General features: G+C 44.7%; 1 protein-coding gene across 1 annotated transcript in view; it reads right to left on the reverse strand.

Annotated features, from left to right (window-relative positions):
- iars1 (isoleucyl-tRNA synthetase 1) overlaps positions 1-26,378 on the reverse strand; it is a 53,711-nt gene that overhangs the window by 11,676 nt on the left and 15,657 nt on the right. The window contains exons 13-28 of the mRNA XM_061219325.1: positions 24,816-24,914; positions 19,376-19,502; positions 17,436-17,509; positions 16,200-16,394; positions 15,595-15,681; positions 15,269-15,352; positions 13,406-13,550; positions 11,847-11,967; positions 11,022-11,113; positions 10,693-10,770; positions 10,164-10,282; positions 8,393-8,495; positions 7,967-8,050; positions 2,359-2,533; positions 1,258-1,370; positions 479-574 (exon numbers count right to left, since the gene is read on the reverse strand). Of these exons, the coding sequence (XP_061075309.1) occupies positions 479-574; positions 1,258-1,370; positions 2,359-2,533; positions 7,967-8,050; positions 8,393-8,495; positions 10,164-10,282; positions 10,693-10,770; positions 11,022-11,113; positions 11,847-11,967; positions 13,406-13,550; positions 15,269-15,352; positions 15,595-15,681; positions 16,200-16,394; positions 17,436-17,509; positions 19,376-19,502; positions 24,816-24,914 (1,792 nt within the window). The remainder of the gene's footprint in view (positions 1-478; positions 575-1,257; positions 1,371-2,358; positions 2,534-7,966; positions 8,051-8,392; positions 8,496-10,163; positions 10,283-10,692; positions 10,771-11,021; positions 11,114-11,846; positions 11,968-13,405; positions 13,551-15,268; positions 15,353-15,594; positions 15,682-16,199; positions 16,395-17,435; positions 17,510-19,375; positions 19,503-24,815; positions 24,915-26,378) is intronic.

Consider the following 26,378-nt stretch of genomic DNA (forward strand, 5'->3'; position numbering starts at 1 on the left):
AACACATGATACAAGTTAAGAGCGTAATGAACAACAAAACAAAAACCTGGGGGAAAAAAAGAATAAACGAATATAAAAAACACCCAACGGTTCTGTGGGACCACTTTATTACAGCAATCTGCCTCTTAAATGAAGATGCAAAAATGACTATAGACAGGTGCGTTTCTTACAGTGCAAGTACATTTTGTTTTTACTTTGCAAACCAGACCAGCAAAAGCATATCAGCATGCTTTTTCCAAAGTTACAATGATGAAAATTCAAGCTTCGAATTGCTACATAGTGCAATGAGCGTAAGTTGATACAGGTATTGCTTTTCTGCTCACAGCATGCCTGCTTGGAGCCACCAGCTCATTGTGTCATGTCTGCCGTTAAATTACCATAAACAAGCCATACTATTGCTGCATCACGCTTACATACTGCTGGACCCCTTTCTTACATTCAAATTCAAAAAAAGTTTGTCTGGACTCAAACCTTTTACCTTTTTGCGGAGTTTCTGGATACGATTGATGACTTCACGGGCCACACCCTCATCCACCATCGACTGGTCAGGAGTAATGTCAAGCAGAACCAGGACCTGGAGAAACCACAGACACACACACAGACACACACAGAAGGTAAAGCCTTAGAAAATACATCATGTACTTGAAATTATTTTCATAAATTAATCTGACCTGATGTTAATTCCAGTTTTCCAATAAAGGGTGAGATTCTGCTGAAAGTCAACTTCCCATAGACCAGATAAAGATGTAAACATTATATTAATAGCCTAACAACCTACAATGTCAGCTTGTGTGCTAAACTGTAGACTTCCCAAACGCATGCCACAGAATAGGCTAAAAAATCAATTTGTATAGTAAACTGCACAATACCGCCATCCAACAAAAGTGACTCCGCTTATCAGCAGTTCATATGAAAATTCATTTTGCAGTAATTATTCTATAATAGCACACTGACAGACGCGAGTCCTAACTGCAGTCTTACAAGGTGAACTCGTTTTCCAGTTTCTACTTCCTACTGCCTGAACATGTGGTGGAAGGGAGTATGCCCATTTGAACGAAACGCACAAAAGAAAAGCGGACATTGCAAACCTCTCAACCACAAAACACTGACAAGACACAACCGATTATTATACTAACAACAGAGTGTCACACAGCATATACCACTGGGGAATTGGTGTACTTTGAACTTGTGTGTCAGTAGCAGGCCTGGTGTAGCACTTGTGAATGGCACGGGTACGAGTGCACTGGAGACGTGTACCTGTGCATCTGAGTGGGCCTCATACTGAGCAGCTCTTCCAGAGGTCTGATCAAAAGTGTAAATCAGACGCAGGTCTTCTTCATGAAGTTCATGCCCATCCACTACAATGGATCCTGAGAGGGGGAAAAGAGACGGAGCTGCCAATACAGTACTGTAGGCTGCAACTCCACACACCAGCACTGCTTTAACAACGGCCGGAACTGTTGATCTTGAAAAACCCCCCTAACTGTGCACCTTCACTCGAGTAAAAAGCCAGGCCGGACTCTGCGCTTGACATATACAAGGGATTTGACGTTTTATCTCCGACTGAAAAGCTCTCCGGTCTAAATAATAAAGCGTAACATTCCCTAAAGCAGAGGTGAACATGACCATGGGGTTATAACACTGTAGAGCAGCATTTCAACGCCCCCCGTTCCTCCTCCTCCATACCACGCCTGGGGTCTCTGCCTCCATATCCCAGGTAGTTCAGGGCTATAAAAAGCTACCGCCCACTACCGCAAAACCTTAAGGCTCCTTGGCTCCAATCAGGAAACGTCCTCCTCCACCTTGTCTATTCCCCGGACATCAAAGATCCACACATCCACCTGACCCCAGAGCAAGAGAGCCCTTTCATTCCCCGCAACGCGTTAAATAACTGAGAAACACAGGCAGCTCAGTGGCACGCAGGAAGAAAGCCCTCGAAGAATGCCTCAAGACGTCAATAGGCTCAGTAACCACACTGAGGAATCAGTAGTTCTACTGAGCGAGGAGCAAAGAGCCAGGTCTTCTAAACGCAATACTACAAACTAAAGAAGCTCCACTCTTCTCAGTGAAATACACAGCCTTCTGATTCCAGTACTCTACCTAATCATTTATATCCCAGTTAAACAGTGTATATAATGTAGTTTAATAAGATGATGGCACTGCTGAAAGCTTGTTAATTTCATAAAAGCACCGTCAGCTACAGATGTGAAGGCAGGAGAAAGGTGCTTGCCTTCAGCACTTCTAAGGCAAACACAGCAAACCAGATGTGCTTTTTATTTTTTGAACTTATCCAGCTCCTAATGCTTGTAAAAGAAAGCTTCGTATTTGGTTTGGTTAGGCTACAGTTCAGAAACACACCTGTCTTCTGGAAGGTCTCCAGCTGCTCGCTCTTCAGCTCCTTGATGGCAGCCATTACGGGCTTGAAGGCCCCCTTAAGACGCTTGCCCAACACCATGTGGTCAGGCTCCGCCCTCAATCTGATGCCGTACTTGTCTTTTTCGGTAGATAGGGTAAGCTCGCGAACATTAAGCTCCTGGATAAAAAAAAACAAAGAAAACCAATACAAATTTAAAGATGCATCATAAACGCACATGCCAGTACCGACTCACCCCTACACTAACCAGTGACAGTGACAGCCCAGTTTGCTTCTGCAGAAGAGAAAGGCTGAGCAGGTAATGTCTTCAGCAAAAGCTCTGTTACTGCGTTCTGTGTTAGAAACTTCATGGTACACCCAATCCAGCATGTTTAGGACACAAGAAGCTGAACCCAGTCAAAACGGGGGGGATTTTACAACCGGGAGAAAATGCAAACCACAGTGAAGTCTACTTCTCTTTTGTTTTTACCCCAGTTCTAGAACTGCCTCTGAACTGAAGAAGTAATTTTAATAAAACATGGTTACTAACGAGTCCATAACACAGAGCCCCTGCTAGAGAATCTGCACTGAGCAGTTAGATGATCCTTTCATCTCTCTTTCTGTGGGAAACACAACAACAAAAACAACCACCACCCCCACCAACTCATCTGAAATTCCATCATCTATTCAGAGCTGGCAGGGGAGGAAAATCTCTCGGTGACAAGGAGTAACCCAGTTTGGCATACGGTAAAGAGTGAACACAAACCACCATAATACTGCTTAACACTAGTGTTCTCTGGTACTTTTAGCAGAGGGGTCCTTAAGGATCACTTCTCTTCTACTCCTTGACTTTACTGAGAGGGCAATTCATCACAGTGAGTCAGTCAAAAAAAAAAAAAGTTGATTTAAATCCATGTGCAAACATGAATATCACTAAATGCCCCGCCCTGCCCCATTATTGTGAAAATGTCATGCACAAGTTTGTTCACATTTATTGTATGACCGAGAGCTTCCTCAGTCACATTCCAGTTTGTTAACAGCATGAGAACTTCTACCCCAAGCGTCATGGCAACAGACTGTTGCCATGCTGCTAGAAAGCAGGCAATATAGCACATAAAGGCACAGTATGGGAGTAAGTAATCATAGAATGTCCAGTGCGCCACCTCCAGCAGGACATCAACATGTTGAGCTAAAAAGATCAAAAAGAAACGGAGTTTGAGCATAAGATATCCTACACCTAAGTCAGCCTGAGATGAAAGGAAGGATTGCTCAACAAGTCTAACAAAGTACTAAGTAAATACTATACTATTATAATATACTATCTGTTATAGTGCAAGCAGGAAAAAAAAGCATTGCTTGTAATCCTTAGGCAAGAGGAAAAACTCAATAAAATGACAGATGTTTATTCCAAATGTTTGTTCAATGGAAGTAATTTTCATTGCACAAGGCATTTCCCTGTACATATATCGCCTTAATTAAATTATTGTAATTTTAATTAAATACCTTACAGTACAGTCTTTACAGTCTTTTTTAAATTTCTTTTTTTATTTATTTCAAAGAGAAATGCACCCCTTTCTTATGTGGGGCCAATTCATTTGTAGCAAAATGGATGAAATTAAAGTAAGCGCGTGTCTTCCATCAGTGTTCCGTCAGTTGGCAGTTTGAATGCTCAATCTATTCTGAAGACAGAAAGGACCCCAGCCTCCCATAGTCAATGTAGTGCAGGGCTGTATGTACCGGATGATGCGTCATGGTCATTCGTATGGTAACTGCTCTCGTGATGAAAGCTACATGGTGTGTGTGTGTGCCGTCAGGATACAAGTCCGGGGAATGAAATGCTATTCCTCTAAAGCAAAATCTAAAACTGGCTGTGCAAACAAAAAGAAAAAAACAGAAGGAGCCAAAATTGATTCTAAATACTAAATTATTACATACTATTTGGAATGATATCAATCCAACCGTCATTGTCAGTCTTTGAGGAGAGGGATATCACAAATTGGGTTTTAAATATAAATGAGGCTGGGATGTGCTGCAGTGCTCTGGGAGCTGAGGCACTGGCCCCGGCCCCCCCGCCTCACACAAGGGAGGGGGGGGCCATATCTGACGTAGCAGCGGAGGAGCTATTTTTAGCACACACACCCCCCGCCCCCCGCCCCCCGATCAATCTCCATCAATCTCGGTGTTGGCGGTGGAAGATGAAGGACAACAGGTTGGCCGGCTGCCGCACGATTCCTCAGCCCCACCCGTGAACCGTGCCGAATGAACCGCTGTGATTGGAGGAGGTATTTAAAGCGCAGCACAGCCACGGATTGGACGCATATCTGCCTGCGAACAGGCGGGCATTTCAGGTGCCAGAGCACAGCCTTTTCTCGGGAGTAAAAATACCGGTGGAGAACTGCCAGTGTGCTCCCGAAGCACACAGGTGAAATATGACATGCCTCACTCGTTTTCCGTACCAGGGGCTGCATTGCCCAGCTGTGCAAAACTACACGTCATTGCTTTGTTCGAAGTACGGGGCTGGGAACAGCTGCACATAGTGTCACATTCACACTGTGAATCATGTTTCCATTTCAGTTCTTTATATACAGTAAATGATTTGAATCGTTTTTCTAAGACTGCGTTTGTCTGCCATGTTCAGGATGAATACCTTTCACAGGAGGCCCTTCAGCCGAACAGAAGGGCAAAGCAGAGCGCCATTCTAGAACATGCTTTTCGAACACTACGCAAAATCACATCTCATATTAAACAACTCATCATTTCAGCAATATCACTGATTAGCTGATTAACTGAATACCAGCTGTTTTTTTTATAGGCAATTTTAGACAAAGGACGATCTGAACAAGGCAGGAACACATTTAGTCTGTTCTCAACCCAGCTGGGCTTTTGACTGAAGCAACTAACTAAGTAGATAGAATATTTCAAGTGCAATTTTTAGGAATCATTTCAACCACTGACAAAGAAAAATGGTTGTATCAGGTATTCCGCCATCTAACAAATACAAAATTAATCTTTGTGAAGATGAATTTTGAATGGCAGCTGTTATCAGGGGTTCTACAGCATTGCAACGTACACAGACTTTTCAAGGACCGCCCAAGGACCAGGTTTTCTATAGGTTTTCAATGTTTGCAGAGGTCTTCATTTATAATTGAACAACAGACAATTTTAATGAGGGAAACATTTAAATCAATAACTTGGATCAGCCCTGGTCCTCTCACAACCTTCACATCTTCCCCATTCTGATTGAAGGACTTTCAGCTTTCTCCTTAAAGTATCATCACATACTTTAAATACCCTGAGTAATTACAATGACCTTTCTTTAGATTGTAGGTCAAGCAAAGAATATGAATATATTTCAACGTTGAAACGGCATTTCATTTTATATATATATATATATATATATAAAGACAGGCAGAGGGTGAGTCAGCATATCAGTGAGCCTTTTTCAATGATAGGAAGGGATTTACAATGGTCTTGTAACAAGGTTTTAACACAAATCTTACCTATTGTACCTTTAAATAACTTAAGAATGTATTTTGTGATTACTCCATTTCCCTTTGACTAATATTTGTGATAAATATGCAGTAAAAGCAAATTATGGGGCAAATACTTTTTTGCAACACTGTACAATTGTACCATTGGGCTATAATACATGCCTCCTGCACTGACTGCACATCCATAAAGCTTGCCCTCAAGAGGCTGCTCAAACCCAGCCACACATCTCCAAATAAATCAAACGCCAAACTCCTGATGGATGAGACTTCCCTGATGAAATGCAGCGAATGTGAGATGAATCACATCACCTACTCTAGCATGAGCTGAAATCAGAGCTATGCAGCAAACCAACACATGTACTATACACTCCGTGAGCACTTTATTAGGTATTTATTAGACATATTGTTTTGGACTTATTTGCCGTAGCCTATCCACTGAGAGCTTTGATGCGTTGTGTGTTCAGAGAAGCTCTTCTGCATACCACTGTTGCAATGCGTGGTTATTTGCGTTACTGTCACATTCCTGTCAGTTTTCTGCATGTTTTTGGTTTTTTGCACCATTCTCTGCAAACTCTAGAGCAGTGGACACTGACCCTATTCCTGGAGATCTAACATCTGATAAGTTCTCTCCAACCCTAAAAACGGCCGCCTTATTCAAAAGTTTCAGATCTCGTTGAGCGGCTAATTAGTAGAATTGGGTGTGCCAAATTAGGGTTGAAATGAAAACCTTCAGGACGGTAGATCTCCAGGAACAGGGTTGATGACCCCTGCTCCAGAGTTTCTGAGATAATCAAACCACCCTGTATGGCACCAACAATCATTCCATGGTCAAAGTCACTTAGATCACATTTCTTCCCCATTCTGACATTTGGTCAGAACAACAGCTCAACCTCTTGACCACGTCTCCAAGTGTTTCTGCATTTAGTTGCCGCCACATGATTGATTGATTAAATATTTGCATTAACAAGCTGGGGTACAGTTCCATCTAATAAATTTCTCACAGAGTGTATATTCATATGGCCAACAGAACAGTACTTTTCAACATATGATTCCACTGGAATAAGGACAGGCTTTTATTATGCCTTTCTGGCAGCATTGCGTGAGTTTGGAATTATTCCCAACATGATTATTGGATTTCATAGAAAGAGATGCTGTTTGTGCATTTCTGTGCTGTATCTTTTAAACCAGAAGGGAAATCTTCAGGTTTGAAGACTTTGATATTGCGATTTAAGGAAAATTGTTAAATATGGTGGGGTCAATTTAAATAGACAATAAAGACATGTGTAACAAATGGATCACTCTTTGTTTTACTGATATGGCCCAAGCTTAGACAGATTTCCAAAATCTATTCCTATAGAACTTATTCAATACAGAGCAGCCCCTACTGAGTCAACCTTGATGAGTAACTGAGTATCTGAAACTATCTAAACAACTAACACCAAATTCAAATTACCGTAAGTTCATACATGATCAAAATATAATACTGAGCAAACCATGCTAGGCCTAGCTTATGTTGATATGCCAATTATATTTCACTCTTGCAAACCGTTGCAAGAGGCCAAAGTGGAGTGATGCAAGGTATACACTGAAATTAAAGTTCATTTTGATCTTAGAATTCAGCTAGCTCTTTTAGCAGGTCCAACTCCTAGGTGCCATCCTGCCCTTCAGCAATGTACTTCAGCTGCTACCTCAGTACACGTGGATATACACTTCACACACCACCTTTTCTCTGTTACACTTACAGAGGGCTCCTCTCCTTCCCATACCACACCTCAGAGGAACAGCTTTGTGTTGTCTCTGTAGCTGCATTGTAATGTGTACTATTATTTTCTGTGTTTTATTGAATTTTGTATTCAATGCCTGTTTCTTTTACTGTTGTATACCTGACCTGGGACTGCAGTTAAAAATCTAGTTCTAGCTATATCTGGTACAATGCATCAGACACGAGTCAATCTTTTAGTGCAGATCACACCACCACTGTCAGTGCAAACTACATTCTTCACAAACACCAGGTCATGTTCTAATGTGCAAATGTGCACGTGCTACCTTTCATAAAGAATAATTGAGAAGAATGATTAAGCCACAGTAGAAGTAGTCCATGGCTGTGTGCAGCGCCACTCACCTCCAGAATGTACTTCTGCAAGGCCTGGATGTCTTTCAGTGCCTCTGGGTCCTGATGGATAACCACCACCTCCTTCAGGGGATACTAAAAATACCCACAACATCTCAGCCATTATCTCAAGGAGAAGCATCCACAATCATCAGCAGCAGGAAAGAGGCTCTTTGCACCACTTCCATAATATTCCTTAACATGCACCCTATCGCAAAGAACACACATCTAAGGAAGGAAAATACGAGACAGGGAAAACGGGGCGGAAGAACGGGCAGGGAAATGCGCTGTAGGCCCCTGGAAAAGAAAAATCTTCCTCTGACAGCTCCATTTGCTTTGAGGCGAGTGGCTGCCTTCGTGTCATCTTTCTCCCGGGTGGACGGGTGTCGGAGGCTGTGGAGGGGAGCACCGGGGGCTGGGGGGATAATCACGCCTTACCTTGACGGGCAGGGTCTTTCGGTCCCGAATAACGCGGCCCAGCTCGATGACCGACTGCATCTGACACACCGCACTCTCGATGCGCTTGTCAATCAAGGACTCTCTGAAATTCAAACGCAAGAGTTCAATCAAGAGAGGTCAGTGGCATATGGAAAAACACACGGGATAAAATGAACACACACTCTTGAAGAGGGGGAACTGGATATTTGTCACACAGCAAGGAAAGACCAGACCGAAAAATACCATGGATTGTTTGCTGCTGAAGTATCAATCACTACAATATTTACAATATATATTTCAGTACTGCAGGGATACAATATCCCTGCAAAACTGTGATGTTTCTTGAAAAAGATGGTCCTAGGATGCCATGAACCAGGTTAGAAACTTCTATTTAATTTATTTTTGTTTTTGTATCACTTGCCTTACCTGCCCAATCATTTGTCTATGCATTATAAATTGGTGGCCGATGACAGTTACCAGACAATGACCAACACAAGAGAAACATTGAAGACACGGATCACTAAGCCTTAATGGCTCCCAGGAAAATCTGTACACCGTACCGTGATTATGATTCATGAAATATGAACAAATATAAGTTCTGGGTGCTTTTTTCATTCCTTTTTAATGAAATGCACATCTGCTGTCCGGGCCAATTTCACCAATTTCAGCTTCACTACAGCTGAGCGGCACAATCATACAGCGCAAGACTGGGGCAGAAACGGGAGGAGCGGGCTCCGGTGGCCACGCAATAAATAAATAAACAAGTCCAAACTCTTGTAATAGCGGAGCACCAAGACGCAGAGAGGACGGCCAAACGCTTAATGACTTTATTTCTGAAGGGCTGGCCAGTTCTGCCGGCGGGGGCAGGTCACCTTCGCCAAAGCGTCCCGAGTCTTGCACGGAGACACTCAGTAATACAGACAAGCACTGTAATATGTAGGGCGCTACATGAATTTACCAGACGGGGTGATGGAGACAGACCTTCAGAAGCAGCTCCTCTCGTGAGATGCATAGAGATCAGCGCGTGCCTCAGCACGTGGCACTGCGGTTAATAGTCTCACCGAGCAGCTCGGCCAGGCCAGCAATATAAACTGAGTAAGCCCTTATAGGTACGGATAGATAAAGTCCAATTTATGCTTAAGTGCTATCATAATATATCTGCTGTTTTTTGGCAATTAGTCATGAAGGAAGAAATGTCTTGCGCATGCATGAATTACACCCTATAACGCAGGACCATTTTGATATATGGCTGCTTAGATACTCCAATAACAGACAATGAGTTCAGAAACTGCAGATTACAGATGAGCTATTTAAAATGAGGGAAACATCAGTCGTCAGGGGTTTATTCGTGACAAAGAAAATTGGTGTTATCAGCCTTGTATGGTAAAAACAAGAAAATTGCTTCCCCCCCAATTTTAAGTGTGAATGAACACTGGCAAGACAAGCGTCTAAGAGTCTGAATGAAAAAACTCTAAATAATTTCTCTACCTGAAGGGGAAAGTAACAAATAATTTTCAGGAAATAACTGAATTATATTTCATTATCAAACCTTCTCCCACTCGAGCTCCTCTTAAGCTGAACTGTGTAAAACTTTTAAGAGTACCACTGGGAAAAAGTTCTGTAAGCATCTGACATGACACTCTCCAGCAGAAAGAGAATACCAGCTGTCAAATCCAGTTACTTATTCAGAGGAAACCAGAGAAACCAAGCTCCCAGTTGTTAGAGAATCCTACTCTGGGAGAGGGAGAGGGAGACGGACGGACGGACAGACCTGACTTGGGGAAGCATTAGGTAGTGAATGCTGCTGGAATCCTTGTCCAGGGAAGCTGGGTCAATCAGGTGCCTGAGGTTCTGGTACATCATCTCAGTGATGAAGGGGGTGAAGGGAGCCTATGTAATCACACAAGAGCCAAATCAACGCTCAGGCCCCACGGGAGGTTACAGAGCACAGATAAAAGCACACCTGTGTTGATCCGTTTGACAAACATTGTTCTGACGTGGAATCAGTAACAAGCACAGGACGCGTGTTGAGCAAAACAAATGTTTTCCAACAGTTGCCAGCAGTCCAAATTACCATCTGCTAACTTATATAAAAGTGCTTTCTGTTTTCCCAGGAAGGTCTGAAACACATTCAACATGGAAAGCAGCAATCTGTTGCCTTTTACTTTTAGTTGTTGATAGTTTACCAAAGTAAAATGTAAAGGACAAATGGATGGACTATGAAATTCAGCTCTCTCGTCGTTATGGGACACAAGTCTCACCTGGAGAAAAAGGGCAGATTTTGGAAAGCAGAGACTCACCATCAGCCTGCACATGGAGAAGAGCACGCTGAACAGGGTCTCCAGGGCCCACAGGCAGTCCTCCATGCCGTGCTCCCCCTGCAGGGTCAGAGACAGTGCAATCCTGTAACACGGCGCTAGTGCCACCATGCCTCGACCGCAGCGTCCAAACACAGCCTGCACAGGCCTAACGCTTCCCCCATAGGCCTCTATTCCGGCTCATTCTGAAGATCAACATTTTTTTTTCTTCCTCTGCCAGCATTAGTGAAACAAAACACCATCCGGGAGTCTTTCGCTGCACACCAGCTCAGCATGTTATTTTGTTTTTAAACACTCAAATAAAAGCGTACCTTCAGTCTCCTGCGGTTGGTCCGCACGTACCAGTTGGTGAGCATGTCCACGAACTTGACCAGCTTCGGCACCACAGTGTACAACCTGTAAGCTGGACATGGGGAAATTAAACGATTACTCTCTTCAAGACTGGAAAACCCATGAGAGATGCAGCTTTGTGTTAAATTGGAGAAAGCCTTTCCAGTGGTTGAGACTTGCTCTAGACTAAACAACAGTGCAGCACTAGCCATATTTCAATATTCACTAGCTGCCTTTATCAGTTATGTGCCAAACTTCACAACTAGTAATGCTGACCAGCATGTCTGGACATCTGGATCTGGATTTTATACAAAGGGACAGAGAAGCCATTCAAAGCTCAGGTTTGAAGAAAAAGTAAAAATGCAACTAAACTGGTTCCATTTTTAGCAAAAGAAAACAAAAAACTAAACTCCAGACAGCGGTCTAAAAAAAAACAAAAAACGTTATGGTTATGTTCTGTCAGCCGAGTACATCGGTCAAAATGAGCTAAAGGTACATTTTGCCTTTATATCAGGAAGGCCTGTATTGATTTAACGCCTCTGCTTGGAACAGTTTGCCAGGTCATGTAGTCCAGGCAGAGATGTTGAGGGCATGGAGTCCCAGGCCCTACACTCCATTAGCAGGTCAATGGCTGGCCTAGATGGGCGGAGTGGCCAGTTATCATCATTATGTATTCTTATGTGCTTGTGTGGGAGATGGGCTGAAAGCCTTGTTCCTGTGATCATGTATACTTATGCTCTTATGCTCTTAAATTGCATCAAGACAAAGAGCTGTGAGATTTGCTCTGCTTTTCTTCACAGACTCACCATCCATCTCAGCCCTGAAAAACTGGATGAGCGACTGGGTGAAAGACTGGATCCATTTATCCATGATGTTGTCGCTCGGCTTGGCCGTGCTCTCGCTGTACCGAAACTCAACGTCCTCTTCCTAAAACAAAACCAACAGAGAAATGAATAACAATAACAATGCGACACTAGCAATGCTTTCAGAATTGCCGATGATGGCAAGGCATCATCAGCAAGTAGAAATGTTTGCAGCTGAATAAATGTTCACTTTTATAGAGTGCTTCTCTTTTCACCATGCGAGCTGTTAAATAAATTCTGATATCTGAAACCTTTAAAGTGTGGTACATTTCTGCCTTGCCCACACAATGGATTCTTCAGATTCCATTACATTCCAGTCTCCTCTATACCCGGTCCCAGAAGTAGTCTTAGCAGCCTATACCCATTTCACCTCAAACCACAATTTACATCGGCCACAGTCAACACTGCACTGGTTTAGAAACTTTACCTGCTGTATGCCCTCAGGAGAAAATGAGAGAAAGCTACACATTTCACACCTTGCTGCACTTGTTCATACATGAATTGGCCAATTAAAATATCAAAGGGCAGAGTAAGCATAGGTGGCCCACTGCAGAGGTGAAAATGGCACCCACAAAGGTGGTGAAAAAAAAAGGAATAAAAAGTTTCACGGTAAGATTTTACATTTCATTTTTTAAAAACACACCCATTTCAACATCTAAGTCTCTGAAACGCCAGCATTGTCACTCATTTAAACGTGAGATTATCAGGGTTGGGCGTGTGAGCCTCACTGTGCACCTCTTCTAAAATTCAACACTTATATTTAAGTTTTGACAAAAAACAGCCACTGGTTCGGTTGTCCCAAACTACCCTGGCATTTCAGTCTATTTTCCATGTTTTGATATGCTCACATAAAACATTTATCCCACCGGGATTCTCACAGACGTCAGATTCGCAGCGAGCAATCTTTGAAATCTTACTCCGTTTGATTAAAGCCAGCTGCTTTGTGTACTCTTCTCTTAATTTCTGGGAGCTGGGTTGTGTCTTCTCATACCGCATTGCAGAGGAGTATGAAAGCAGAGCACTGGCAGATGTCTGTGTTAGATAAGGGCAGCTCTAGCTAAGGTACTCCACACAGGAGAAGTCAACCACGCTCCTGAACCATTACTCACACAGGTGAGAGGTTGTTACTGTATCCAGAGCCCTGACTGTTGAGTGTTTGTGTATGTATACGTATATGTATGTGTACGCGTGTGGGTGCATGTTTGTATGTATGTGTGTATGTTTGTATGTGCGTGCACGTGTGTATGCGTATGTATGTGTGTACATGTGTTGGTGTATGTGTGTGAGTGCGTGTGTGTGTGCACGTGTGTTTGTGTGTGCGCGTATGTATATGTTTTGTGTGTATATGTGTATGTGCGTGTGTATGTATGTGTGTATATGTGTATGTGCGTGTGTATGTATGTGTGTATATGTGTATGTGCGTGGGTGTATGTATGTGTGTATATGTGTATGTACGTGCATGTGTGTGTGTGTGTGTGTGTGTGGGAATGCCCGAGGTGTACCTTCTGCAGCCTCTGCACGTTCTGCACCAGGAAGCGGTAGGCGTTGTACCAGGGCAGGAAGACGTCCTTCAGCACGTCCCGCACCCCCTCCTCTTTGAAGCGCAGGTTCTCCGCCCGCACCACGGGGGAGTTGATCAGGTACAGCCTGCAGGGACGGGCATGGCAGGGAGCCCAGCGGGAGACCGTCACAGAGCGCCATCAGGGCGGACAAACGTACAGAGAGGATCAGCTACCGAAGCCTGCAATACATATCTCTAGGACACGGAGGAATGCTTTCTTACTTCTACTGTCTGCGACTCAAAACTGATGGCAGTTGCCCAGGAATGACAAAGGCACATGGTGCGATAACTGTGCTTGCCTTTTGTTTAATAAATGAAGGAGCAAAGAGTGCGCTCTCTTTTGAGAATTTAAACACAAAAAAAAAACACCTTAACATTAGATTCAAGATGAGATTCGATTTTCCTTGAAGCTTCCATCACATTCACATATTCCAGATAATGCACACCAGGTCCCACAGCACCCCAGCCTGATATTGCTAACAACTAATGAGGGAATACAAATCGCTAGTCAAGCCCTTGCGCCCGACATTACACAAGTGTGTGAGCCTGGCAAGGCCAGAGCCTGGACCACTGGCTCGAGAGAGAGAGAGAGCAAACAGATGGGAACAGAAAAGAAAAGGGCCAACAACACCGCCAAGTACAAAACACTGCCCTCAAATCCCCACCAACTGAAAAATCCACCACAGCCATGGATTCGGGGGCAGAATAAGGTTAGAATAGAAGTTCCTGTATTTAAAAAAAGTAAAATAGGTCAATGCAAGGTGCAATTAAATTTGAGCTGTCCTTAAGGATGTCGCTTTCCCCCATTTATTTTGACAAGTTGACAGCCGCGCAGAAGCAGGTTCCTCAGAGCCCAAATCAAACGGCGCTTTCTCCAGGCAGACGAAGAGAGTGTGGCTTGTGTTTAACAGCGTTCCCTCCCCAACGTGAACCTGGCACGCTGAAGGGTCTTCCGCCCTGTAGCCTCACCAACACAACCTTTGCGCAAAAGCGCCTCTTGTTTCGCCTCACAAGTCTCCTCCGCTCTCGATTAGAGGCTCATTAGAACTCCCGTGACACGCTAACGCACAACGTAGCACGGGAACACGGCTGGAAAGGGGCCTCCAAACATGACCGCCCTGTTCCACTCCCTGAACAACTGGTTATAGAGTCTGTTCATTAACAGCATTAAGCCCAATTACAGCTACTTCATAAATACGGTGTTCATTTTCAGAAGAAATGGCTTCATTTGGACACAAAAAAACAAAAAACTATTTAACAACATTATTTTTCCCTGTTGTGCACCTCAAGGCATTATGATCTATATAAAATTAGACCAAAAACTGTTCTGTTTAAATGCATTAAATTAAATAAAAGACCTTTATGAAGACCAAGCCAGAAGCCCAACGAAACATAAATATTACATAAGAAAAGAAATGTTTAGATAATGAGATAATCCTCTAAAAACCCAACGTATTCGCAATCCCAAGCTTGCAGGCGAACAATGTTAATTCAGATATTATTCAAGAAAAGAGCGGTCTTGACCATATGGATCGATAGTGCTTTGGTTCCTTCACCATATGGCCCTTTTCTCTTGTGCCTGGGGGCCTGGAGCCAGCTGAACCCAAAGAATATTGCTCATCACTCGCAGCTTGCAAACACAATGCCTTTGTGTCCATCACAAGTTCAATTGCTCTCCAGCACAACTGCATATATTTTTAATACAATTATTCTTTAATGTAGATATATACACAAACCTTCACACATTTATTCATTTATTTGTGTTGCAAATGGCAATTCCAGTTCAACAAAGATGATTGCTCACCTCAGGGCATCTGCTCCATAATTCTTCACGATAAGCCCAGGATCCGGGTAATTCTTCTTGCGTTTGCTCATCTTCTGTCCATCACTGCATTAAAAGCACATGCAAATTCATATTTCATATTTAAATTAGGCACATCTCTTCCAGGTCACAGAGTAATTAACACAGAGCACAGTAACAATCCTGCTTGTTTGGCCTGGGGATCAAACGCCATTCTATAGCATATGAACATCCCCGAGGGGGAATTATCAAAGGAAGTTACATAAGAGACTTAGACTGCCAGCCTTGCACTGAGCTTCACGCGCCATCGTTTAAAGGGGCACACGTACCTCGCAAGAACTAGGCCGTTGACAATCACGTTTTTGAATGGTGGTTTGCCGAAGAGGGCTGTGGACAGTACCAGCAGTGTGTAAAACCTAAAAAGCAAAACAAGACGACACACAGCACTGAGAGACAGAAAGCCAATGCGGAAAATAACAAACAAAAACGAAAAGAAAAAAAACCTACTCATTTAACGGAATTTACTTTATTGATGCAATAATTTGATCCTTTTAATGTTACCAATGGTGGCAACAAAGCTAAATATAGTTTGATTGGTTTTCACAAATGAATAGTGCTAGCAAAAACTGGTCTTCCAATTTGTGATTGCAATTCCAAATAAACATTTCACCAGCATACAACACAGACAAAGACTTATGGGAGACAGAGGCAAGGGCACATAGAAATGATTGCAGATGCAGGCCTTCAAGATCAAGGTTAAAGGTTGTTCTGAAACCCTTCAGGAGCTCCGTCTGGTCAAGACAGGCATTTACTCACATGCACCGTAATTTGTCAATTTGTCAAGAAGCACAGATAGGACAGGATCCACATACGATCGGATCCACTGATAGGATGTGTTCCAGAACTGCGCTTAAGCACAGCGACAGCTCCTTACCATCCCCTGGTCTGGTCGATGCCCTCTGCGATGAAGTCGGCGGGGAAGGTGTCCTCGAACTCCCGGCGGTTCTCGAAGGGGTAGTGCACCTGGGCGTAGGGCATGCTCCCGCTCTCGAACCAGCAGTCGAACACCTCCACCACCCTGCGCAGCTCGCCCTTCCCACAGCGCGACGGGATGGTCAGGTGGTCGATGCTGCGAGCAGAGAGGGGCACGGGCGTTACGTTACGCTAGCGCCTCCCCACGGCGCAGCTGGGCTAAGAGGAGCTAGACTGCAGGCACCACAAACCAGACCTTGAAAGAGCGCTGCCAAAAACAACCACGACAGCAAGGAAACTATTCCTTTTTTCCCCTCTCCAACTGGAGTAGTGCCTCCCCTGCACTCGTTTCCACAAAGAGACACTTTAATGTGCAGCCAGAACATTTCCTCAAACCATTTCAGAGCACCAGACAGAACAGAACCTTTAATGACAAGGAGCAAATTCTGGTAGCATCACCCCACTTATCTTATTCATGTACAGGAAATGGGTTACATCATGTTCTCTGAAACCAAGCTTGTGCAGCTGGTTTCCAGGAGGCAGCTTATCAATGTGAACTTCACTCTGCTGTGCACAGTGTTTATTACAGGCCAGTCGTCTCTATGATGTTATCTCAGGACAATTGTGGTATATTTTGTAATTATTCGAAAAACAAATAAAGACACCAAATAAATGCAGGTTCAGGTAAAGTAGAATGCACAAGAACTGTTGTAGAAAGTAGTACACAGTGGCCGTTAGGGCGCAAAATGTTCACCTTGAATCAGGTGAGGGCACTGGAGGAGTGCGTGCTTCAGAATGTGTGCGGGGGTCACAGTGGAGAATCAATTTTCTGCATTTCCAGATAATTTCATTGTGCACTTCCGACACAAAAGCCATACTTTACAGGAGTAAAGCACAATCTGAGCATCACTCCGTGTTAAACTGACCCAGCAAATCCAACAATTTCATCCAGTGTTATACATGCACTGTTGCCATGCGCAGTTTAGCAGCGTGATTCATACACCTCCAGACAAGAGACCGACATAGAGGAGAAATGGGTCCTTCCCTCCTTTTTCTGGTTCTCACAATTAATTAGTGATAACTGAGCAGGGAAAGTGATCCCAGGGCTCTCCGGACATGTCCGTCGAGGTTACTAAGCGCCCGGGAAGAACGGAGATGTGCGAGAGACCAACTCGATGGCAGACGTGCGATGACTCACCTTTCCCGGTGAAGATCGGTTACCTTCACTCCTGTGAGCTCCTCCAGCTCAGACAGTGACCCCACACACACCACCTGAGAGAGGGAGGGCGGTAGATCTTAGTCATGCAACATTAGCAGGGTATGTCACGCCACATTAGGGCAGGAAACCCGCCCTGTCCCTTACATGACAACTCCAGCCCAAAACCCACGCACAAGAGACATGTTTTGTTATTATGTATATGTAATGCCCAGTAATATGTAAAATAATGAACTCAATTACCAGGAATATGAGGAAAAACAGGCCGCATCATTTGGAGTCCCTAAGATGACTCATCGGCGATAACTGGCCACATATGCAATGCCACTGCTGTTCCTCAACACAATTAATACCCAGACTCCAACAGGCCTCAGCTCGGTCCCATTAGAGACTAAATGAATGCCAACAAATCTCCACTTTCCTGATGTCCGTCTACACAGCCTCAGTTCTCCAGAACAATGCACATGCTAACAGCAGCATAGAACAGAACAGAGTTTATTATTCCCAGGGGGAATTTCAGGATGGTCATTGTACCGTAATGATACGACCTGCCTGGGACCAGAGGGATGGAGTAGACACGAAAGGTCAGCTATAAACCAGCAAAGATGAGAAAAATAAGCCTGGCAGATGACAAATGTGAATATACAAAAATGAATTATTTTAACAAACCTTTTTGAAAATGCAAATTTATGGCCATAATTTATTTCACTGGTTAAATCCGGCCCTGGTTTTCTTTGCTCCCTGGTAATTAATTAACAATTACGGTAGTGCTACTGATTGGCCAGACTGCCTTCACACCTGACACCCAGGTAAAGGAAACATGGAAAGCTAGCAGTTCTCCGTCCTCCAGGACTGTTTTGAGTAACAGGTGAACAGTAGATCGTGTAAAACACCATTTCAGCACAGATTTTGGCACGGTAGAAACCCATCCAAATACATAGCTAACTCAATTCTTCACGCAAAGAAAATAAGATGCATCTTTTACCATCTGCTGGCCCATAAAGCTTCCACAACAATAAATTAGAGAACGAAGAGGAAATGTCTCCCTCCAACAACTCCTAATGAACTGTTACAAAAACCATCAACTCTGCTGAATGCCTTTAAGCGTGCTGCTCACAATATCAAAATGCACAAGAGGGCTCAGCCGGGGAGTTGGGTGTGAGGCCAGGGCTGCAGATCGATCTTAAACTCATTGGGCGGGGAATGAGTTTATCTAGCAATTTGTGTGCGCAGGACAAATTGCACTTCCTCACACAGCCCGGATATGCGAGGGGTTCGGACAGCTGGCCCAGATACAGGTGCAGTCGCCGTGGAGACTGCGGAGCGAGAGATCCACTTTCCCGAGCCAGAGGCACCCAGGAGGCCGCTGCCTGGATACAGTCACCGTGCTATTTCCAGGAAGCAGGTCACTGTCCTTCTTTTATTCAGTCGCTCATTTCATTTCTCAAAGACTGAAACAACCCAATTCCGTGCTCTATATTAAGTTCGCCTCCGCTTCCTGACAGCCTCCGAAGCCAATTGGATTTTTTTTTTTTGCGGCCCGTCTCCATGCAGAACTGCCGGAGCTGCGTGATCTTTGTCATGTTTCCCTCAAAGGTTTACTAGGAAGAAGTATTCTGCTTAACCAACACAAGCAATCATTTAAAGCCTTCAAACATTTAATGACAGAGCTAAAGTTGACAGCACATTCAAGGAAAAAAACTCAATCATTAACAAATGCAAGTGAAACAAAGTAAGATTCTAAAGTAGGATTCTTGCCATCTTGCATGCAATTATTGCACAATTAAAGTAAGGCTAATTAGAGTTTTAACTATCGCAAAGTTTCAGCCTTGCCTGCTGCTGAAGGTTTAACACAGTTTACATTACACTGTTGTGAGTATAGCCCTGATTCTCAAAGTTGGGAAAGGATGACAGACACCTACCTCCTCAAAGTCATGGCTGACCCACAGCGGAATGGGAGTGCCCCAGTAGCGGTTCCTGGACACGGCCCAATCACGCGCGTCCCTGAGCCAGTTACCGAAACGCTTCTCGCGCACAAACTCAGGGACCCTGGGAGGGATGAGTCACAGGAAGAGAGGGGGAGGAAGAACAGGCGCTCTAACTTTGTCAGGAGATCAATGACAAAACTACAGATATTAAAACACCGAGTTATCCAGTGTTTGGGGGGGAGGAGGAAACAAACATGAATCTGGCAGGAACTAAGAGTTTAAAAAGACAGCTTACATAAGACCCTTTCATGTGCAGCTCATCTGACAGGAGGCTGTTGACAGGAAAATTATTTGGAGTGTCGAATGTTCAGTGCCAGCGGTTCCGCCCCCACGGTGACACTGAGCAGATCCACGGCACCCTTCTCCCAACCTCAAACCAGAGGACCAAGGCGTGGCCAGCCAAATTCCGACCTCTGCCCAAACCCCTCCAAGACATGGAGGAGCTCTTCGCCAAATCATATCTTCTACTTTAGATATCCCAAAAACCAACTTTGCCCAGTGAGCCTCACCGGTTCCGGTCACATGACCCCCCTCCCCATTGTGACAGGTCCAATGTGGCTAGGGCTATGGGAGAGAGGAGCAGAAGACCTTAACTCTGCATGTCAGGAACGACAAACACCCACAGTTGCACACCAAGCGAGGACAAACAAATCCTCCCAGCATGCCATTATTAAAGGGGTGTCTGCATTCAGCCTTTCTCTCTGCCTAACGTGACACTGACAACCACCGCTGCCGTCTGGCTGCAGAGAACAGCAGAAGCAGAGGAACAATCCCTGCAGCAGAGCTCGATAAAAGGCAACTAAAATTAGGTAGGTATCCACAAATACATTCTGTGACTCATAGCTGGGGGGACACGGTTCAAACAATTCTGTAGATTCATTCCATTTTGTTTAGGATACTCAAACACTGAGAAACGCAACATGAAAAGCAATCCTCTGAACAATTACCATTTATTAGCCACAATTATTGGGATTTCCTTTACCGGAAACAGAAAATACAAATCAAGTATTTTCCCCATTTCGATTACAGTTAGTGGTGTGTGGCTGACTTCGTAATGGTGAGCTGTCAAACGCTGCAATTCAGTAGCAAATAATTTGTCATAACGAGTTTTCTGCATGGATGTAAAAATCCGACGACAAACCAGAGAGGTTTATTTGAGCTTGCCTCTCGTTTCTGGCACTAAAAATAAAAGTGTTGTGCCGCCTCTAATAAGTCGGACCGCAAAGGTTAAATCTCCCTCCCGGGCATCTGCCTCCTTTCCCCCTCCGTTTCTCTTTTTAGGGCCAGGACGCCAGCTCAGGAGAATACCTCAGTATAAATGGAGCCCAGGCTCCACCAGCAGAGCGATGAGTTCATCAATTCCCATTTGAGAAAGAGGCATTCTATTTAGGCACCCAATATATCAATTTAATGATTTTTTTTTTTTTTCCCTCCCCCAGACTAAATGTAGAATTTTAAGCACGCCGTCTTGTGCTAGATGTACAGGGCTATTTAACAAGCCACGTGTTTCTATTATAAGGCCGAGACAAGGGGATAAGTGGATCCGTGGTGTGTGTGGGGGGGGGGCACTTTAAATTTTTAATCTCTGAGATCCAGGAGGTCAAATAAGGCTATGGTACAGTAGCTAATTAGCGCCAGTCAGTCAGTCTACCTTTCTGAATAAGAGGGGACAATGCAAAATCTCAATGTCCATCTTACATGGGGGCTGACAAACCCTTTTTTCTAAAATATAATGGGCTAAAAGCAAGCCGATTGAATATTATACTGTATACTGAAACATTTTCAACACTACATGTGTACACAAATTCAGATTGCTCAGATTTTTTGGGATTTGTTAGAGAAAGATCCCTTCGGTAAGCTGGGTAGCCCACCCACGCAGTGGCCAAACGTGGAGCGGCCAGAGCTCCTGACAGGGTGGGCTAAAAGCAGCCCTGCAGCCCACAGGACCTGATGGGACACATTACAATGATTGCGCTTCCAGAATTCCATTAGCAGCAAGACTGCCTGGGTCTCAAGATACGGCTCCAATCTCTCACACGCCGTCAGATTCAGTGTGCAATCACAATGGACAACATGGAAATGTTTTCATTAAGAAAAAAAAAAAAAAACCTGATGTGATAGTCCGCATGAGCGGGATCATAACTGTCCAATCGGAAAGGTCAAATGATCTACCCATCAGGTAGAACACGTTACAGATATTTGTACGGTTCCAAATGGGACTTCATTGGAACTCCGGTGGAACAAATGAGCAACCAACAGGTCTAACATAAACTCACCGTTTCCAACACCAAGTTAGCTCACCATGTTTCAAACAGCGCAACTTTCATGTCAAATAACAAAAAAAAAAAATAATAATAATAATAACAACAAAATTAAAAAAAATTCCAGATCAGCTTTGGTTTTTGTGTGTGTGTAAAGTAGAATTCCTTCCGTTTTCATAAAAACTTGGTATGAGTCACATACGCAATCTATTTCAGCATACAGTGACATGGTAATAGTGCTCCACTGTGACATTGTGGTGGGGAAGCTGTTGCTAATGAGAGACTATGAATCGGGCAGGCTTAAACGGTGGTGTTCGGACCATCGTGAGCCAAAAAAAAAAAAAAAAAAAAACACAAAATGCTTTGGCCAGTAGGGGTTATCAGGACTTAATATCAATATCTTTTTGTATATTTATGACAGGCAAGTGTTAACAAGTGAAATAACACTGTGCATAATCTGGATGGAAGGTCCTAGTGGCTAAGGTAAATGACTGGGAGACGGAAGGTTGGCGGTTGGTGTAGCCACAATAAGATCCAAACAGCTGTTAGGCCCTTAAGCAAGGCCATTAACCCCATATTGTTCCAGGGGTAGATTGTCCACTGCTTAGTCTAATCAACTATAAGTGGCTTTGGATACAAAAATCAGCTAACACATTTAATCATTAGAAACGGGCTGTGGTAGGCTCATCCAGTTAAGGCACCATCACGGATCAAATCCAGACCAAGCCTGTGGCAGCACAGTACGAATGTAACTGTCAAACACGTCATCAGGAACAGCAGGCTTGAGCCGGTTAAGGGCTGCATCATATTTCAGGGACACCGCTAGCCAATCAGACCCTGGGGTGTGCTAGCCGAAACCGCACATGAACAGTTTTCCTCCGAGTCAGATCTGAGTTTGACCTCTGGGCTGCCAACACCACGCGAGACGGAACAGTTATGTGAATACCCAAATCAGCCAAATAACCTTCAAATAACCATTTTGAGAATGAACCAGCTGATCATCACAATATCCCTTACATGTCTGTCCCCTGCAGGAGTTGAGAGGGGAGCACAGTGCCTGTTCGACAGAAGCAGAGAGAGAAGACCTCACACAGCCAGCTCCCAGCACAGCCCTCACACAGCTCACACACCCAGCACAGCCCTCACACAGCTCACACACAGCTCACACACAGCTCACACACAGCTCACACACCCAGCACAGCCCCCACACAGCCAGCTCCCAGCACAGCCCCCACACAGCTCACACACCCAGCACAGCCCTCACACAGCTCACACACCCAGCACAGCCCCCACACAGCTCACACACCCAGCACAGCACTCACACAGCCAGCACCCAGCACAGCCCTCACACAGCTCTCACACCCAGCACAGCCCTCACACACCCAGCACAGCCCCCACACACCCAGCACAGCACTCACACAGCTCACACACCCAGCACAGCACTCACACACCCAGCACAGCCCCCACACAGCTTACACACCCAGCACAGCCCCCACACACCCAGCACAGCCCCCACACACCCAGCACAGCACTCACACACCCAGCACAGCACTCACACAGCTCACACACCCAGCACAGCACTCACACACCCAGCACAGCACTCACACAGCTCACACACCCAGCACAGCACTCACACACCCAGCACAGCCCCCACACAGCTCACACACCCAGCACAGCACTCACACAGCCAGCACAGCACTCACACACCCAGCACAGCCCCCACACAGCTTACACACCCAGCACAGCCCCCACACACCCAGCACAGCCCCCACACAGCTCACACACCCAGCACAGCCCTCACACAGACAGCACCCAGCACAGCACTCACACAGCCAGCACCCAGCACAGCCCCCACACAGCTCACACACCCAGCACAGCACTCACACAGCTCACACACCCAGCACAGCCCCCACACAGCTCACACACCGCGGCCTTTGTCCACCCGCCTTAGCCGGGCGAATCTGACACAGCCCGAAACACGTTGCCGTGCAAATAAACTACACCGCCTGGTTAGCCCCAGAAGTGTCGGTGAGGAAGTGCATCCCTTTCCCACACTTTCAATCTTCAGTCACCGGTGCCCCGACTGCCATAGAAAAATAAAATGTCTAAAATGCAAAAAAAAAAATAGCATTTCTAAAGAATGGTATCATCAACCATCACTGATATCCACCCGTTTTATTTATGTATGAAATGAGATGGCTCCATCTTGCTAAAACACTGCCGGTAAAGGTAGCTGACATGGAATATGATGATGGAAAGGAGAATATTGAAGGTTTCCTGAGTGCAGGCAGACTGGCTATACTCGTGGATGTGAGCAGCAGCGGGGTGAGCAGCGTTGGACGGTGAGCAGTGGTGCGGGGTGAGCAGAATTGGACGTTGAGCAGTGGTGCGGGGTGAGCAGCATTGGATGGTGAGCAGTGGTGCGGGGTGAGCAGCATTGGACGGTGAGCAGCATTGGATGGTGAGCAGCATTGGATGGTGAGCAGTGGTGCGGGGTGAGCAGCATTGGACGGTGAGCAGTGGTGCGGGGCGAGCAGCATTGGACGGTGAGCAGTGGTGCGGGGTGAGCAGCATTGGATGGTGAGCAGTGGTGCGGGGTGAGCAGCGTTGGACGGTGAGCAGTGGTGGAGGAGCTCAGCCTGCTCCCTCCCACACAGAGAGGCTTCCATTCACACTGGCTCTGAGTGAGTGGGAGTCACAGCACAATGCTGAACCGGAGGAACAGACGCAACAGCTCTTTAAACACCGGCGTGCTGCACGGGTGCCTGGAAGTGTGCGCATACATGAATATAAACTCCATATTTATATTTTTTGAAATGTAAGTATATTTGTACATGTTCATGGGCGAGCATGCTTGTCCATGTGTCCGTAGACCCACTACAGAGCTTTCCAGTGTCCCTCATTTGATCACATAGCTCAGATGTCACAGAGAGGGGTTATGAGCTTGGAACATGACAGTCATTCCTTTGTCACATTAAAACACTGACTGCCCCAAGTACAACAGAGGGCCAAATCGTAAATCTCACATTACCCCAGGTGTAGACCCACTGGCAGTTACAATGACATGACCCTTAGTCCCCTCAATAATTACTGCAGCCAGAGCCGGGGCTCACCAGTAGCACTTTCCATTGTTGTCCAGAAGCTTGTCCACCATGTGCTCCACTCGGACGAACCAGCTAGGCACAGCCTTGTAGATCAGAGGGGTGTCCGACCTGTTTCCAACAAAGAGTGAAGACAAAAACATTTCAAACCGAACCACAAAGACATGACCAAAAAAACTGCTACAGATTTTTGAGTATTGGGCAATAGAGGGAAAATCATGTGGAAATTCATGAGTCAAATCATTAGGCACACAGTTAAAGAGACCAGCAACCAGCAAGGCGAGATGACTCCTTTAGAGATGTGCAAGGAAAATAAACTATTTGCAATATAGCATCCTAAACCAAAGAACTGTTCTTGCAACTGTTGTGTATACAGAAAACCCTTAATGTTGTTAGAAAGCTAACCTGGCAGTTTGTTTTTCTGTTCCCCCACACCAATTGGCCCACGAAGGTGGAAAATGCGCCTTAATCAGTAGCCTTGCACATTCTCAAGTGAATGGTACGTAAATGCGAGGGTTGAGGTATCGTTTGCCAATTTCTTTGTAACAGAGCTACTAAAGCTGAGTATACATGCATTCAGAAAACAACACAACTTCCCCAATAATTGATATTCAAAGAGCAAGCAAATATGCACAACTATTCTAACAAAACCAAAGAAAAACCATCCCTGATTACGTAAATCGAGTCAGAAATTGCATAAAGTCTTGACAAGACATCTGGGGTGCTTGGTTCCCCGTTATAAATGAGCGTTTAGAAATACTCTTTATGAGAACTTAACATGCTAAATCACTCTTCTCTTGGCAGAACATTGTTCTGCAGCGGCTGGCAAGCTGAGCTCACTCATCTTTCTTCCATCCCCACAATCCCACCCCCCCAGTAACACTCAAGGACCCAACAACAGGATGGCATTTCCAAATGAAAGGCGCTTTCTGTACAGATAGGAGTGTGTGACTACGACAGGGACAACGAGTCTTGATTGGCTGGGGCTGGGGCTACCACGCATCACAGATCCACATGACCCAATCAGAAGCAATTGCTATCCACAGCCCGCCATGATTGGTTGAATACAGTGATTCATCTACACCAAAAATGCAATGACTCCACTCATTATGAAGTACATAACGCCTGACTGGCTTTCGCATTGGCTGAGAAAGACACAATGCAAACTGAACATGTTCTTTATCCTGTCGATTTTGAATTAACATATTAATTTGCATTAAGCAAACGCTCTTACGCAACGCAACCTAAATTCAGCCTTGAGGACACTAGAATAAGGCTAGAAGAACACTGATAGAATTATCAAGAATTAAGTCACACAAAAAGGCACAATAACAAGCATAACAGGCAAAAACGAAATACAGTACAAACTTCAAATCTATACAAACAAAACTGGTAGTGGGAATGCTGTACACAAACCAAAAAGCAAGCCAATTAAATAAAAAATAAATAATAATAATAATAATAATAATAATAATAATAATGATGATAATCCTTATCATAATATGACAACATGGTGGATACTTCAAATGCATCCCCAAAATATCAATAATTAAATGGCTATCTGTTTATACAGTG

The sequence above is a fragment of the Conger conger genome, chromosome 14 (genome assembly GCF_963514075.1).
Source record: "Conger conger chromosome 14, fConCon1.1, whole genome shotgun sequence".
NCBI lineage: Eukaryota > Metazoa > Chordata > Actinopteri > Anguilliformes > Congridae > Conger > Conger conger.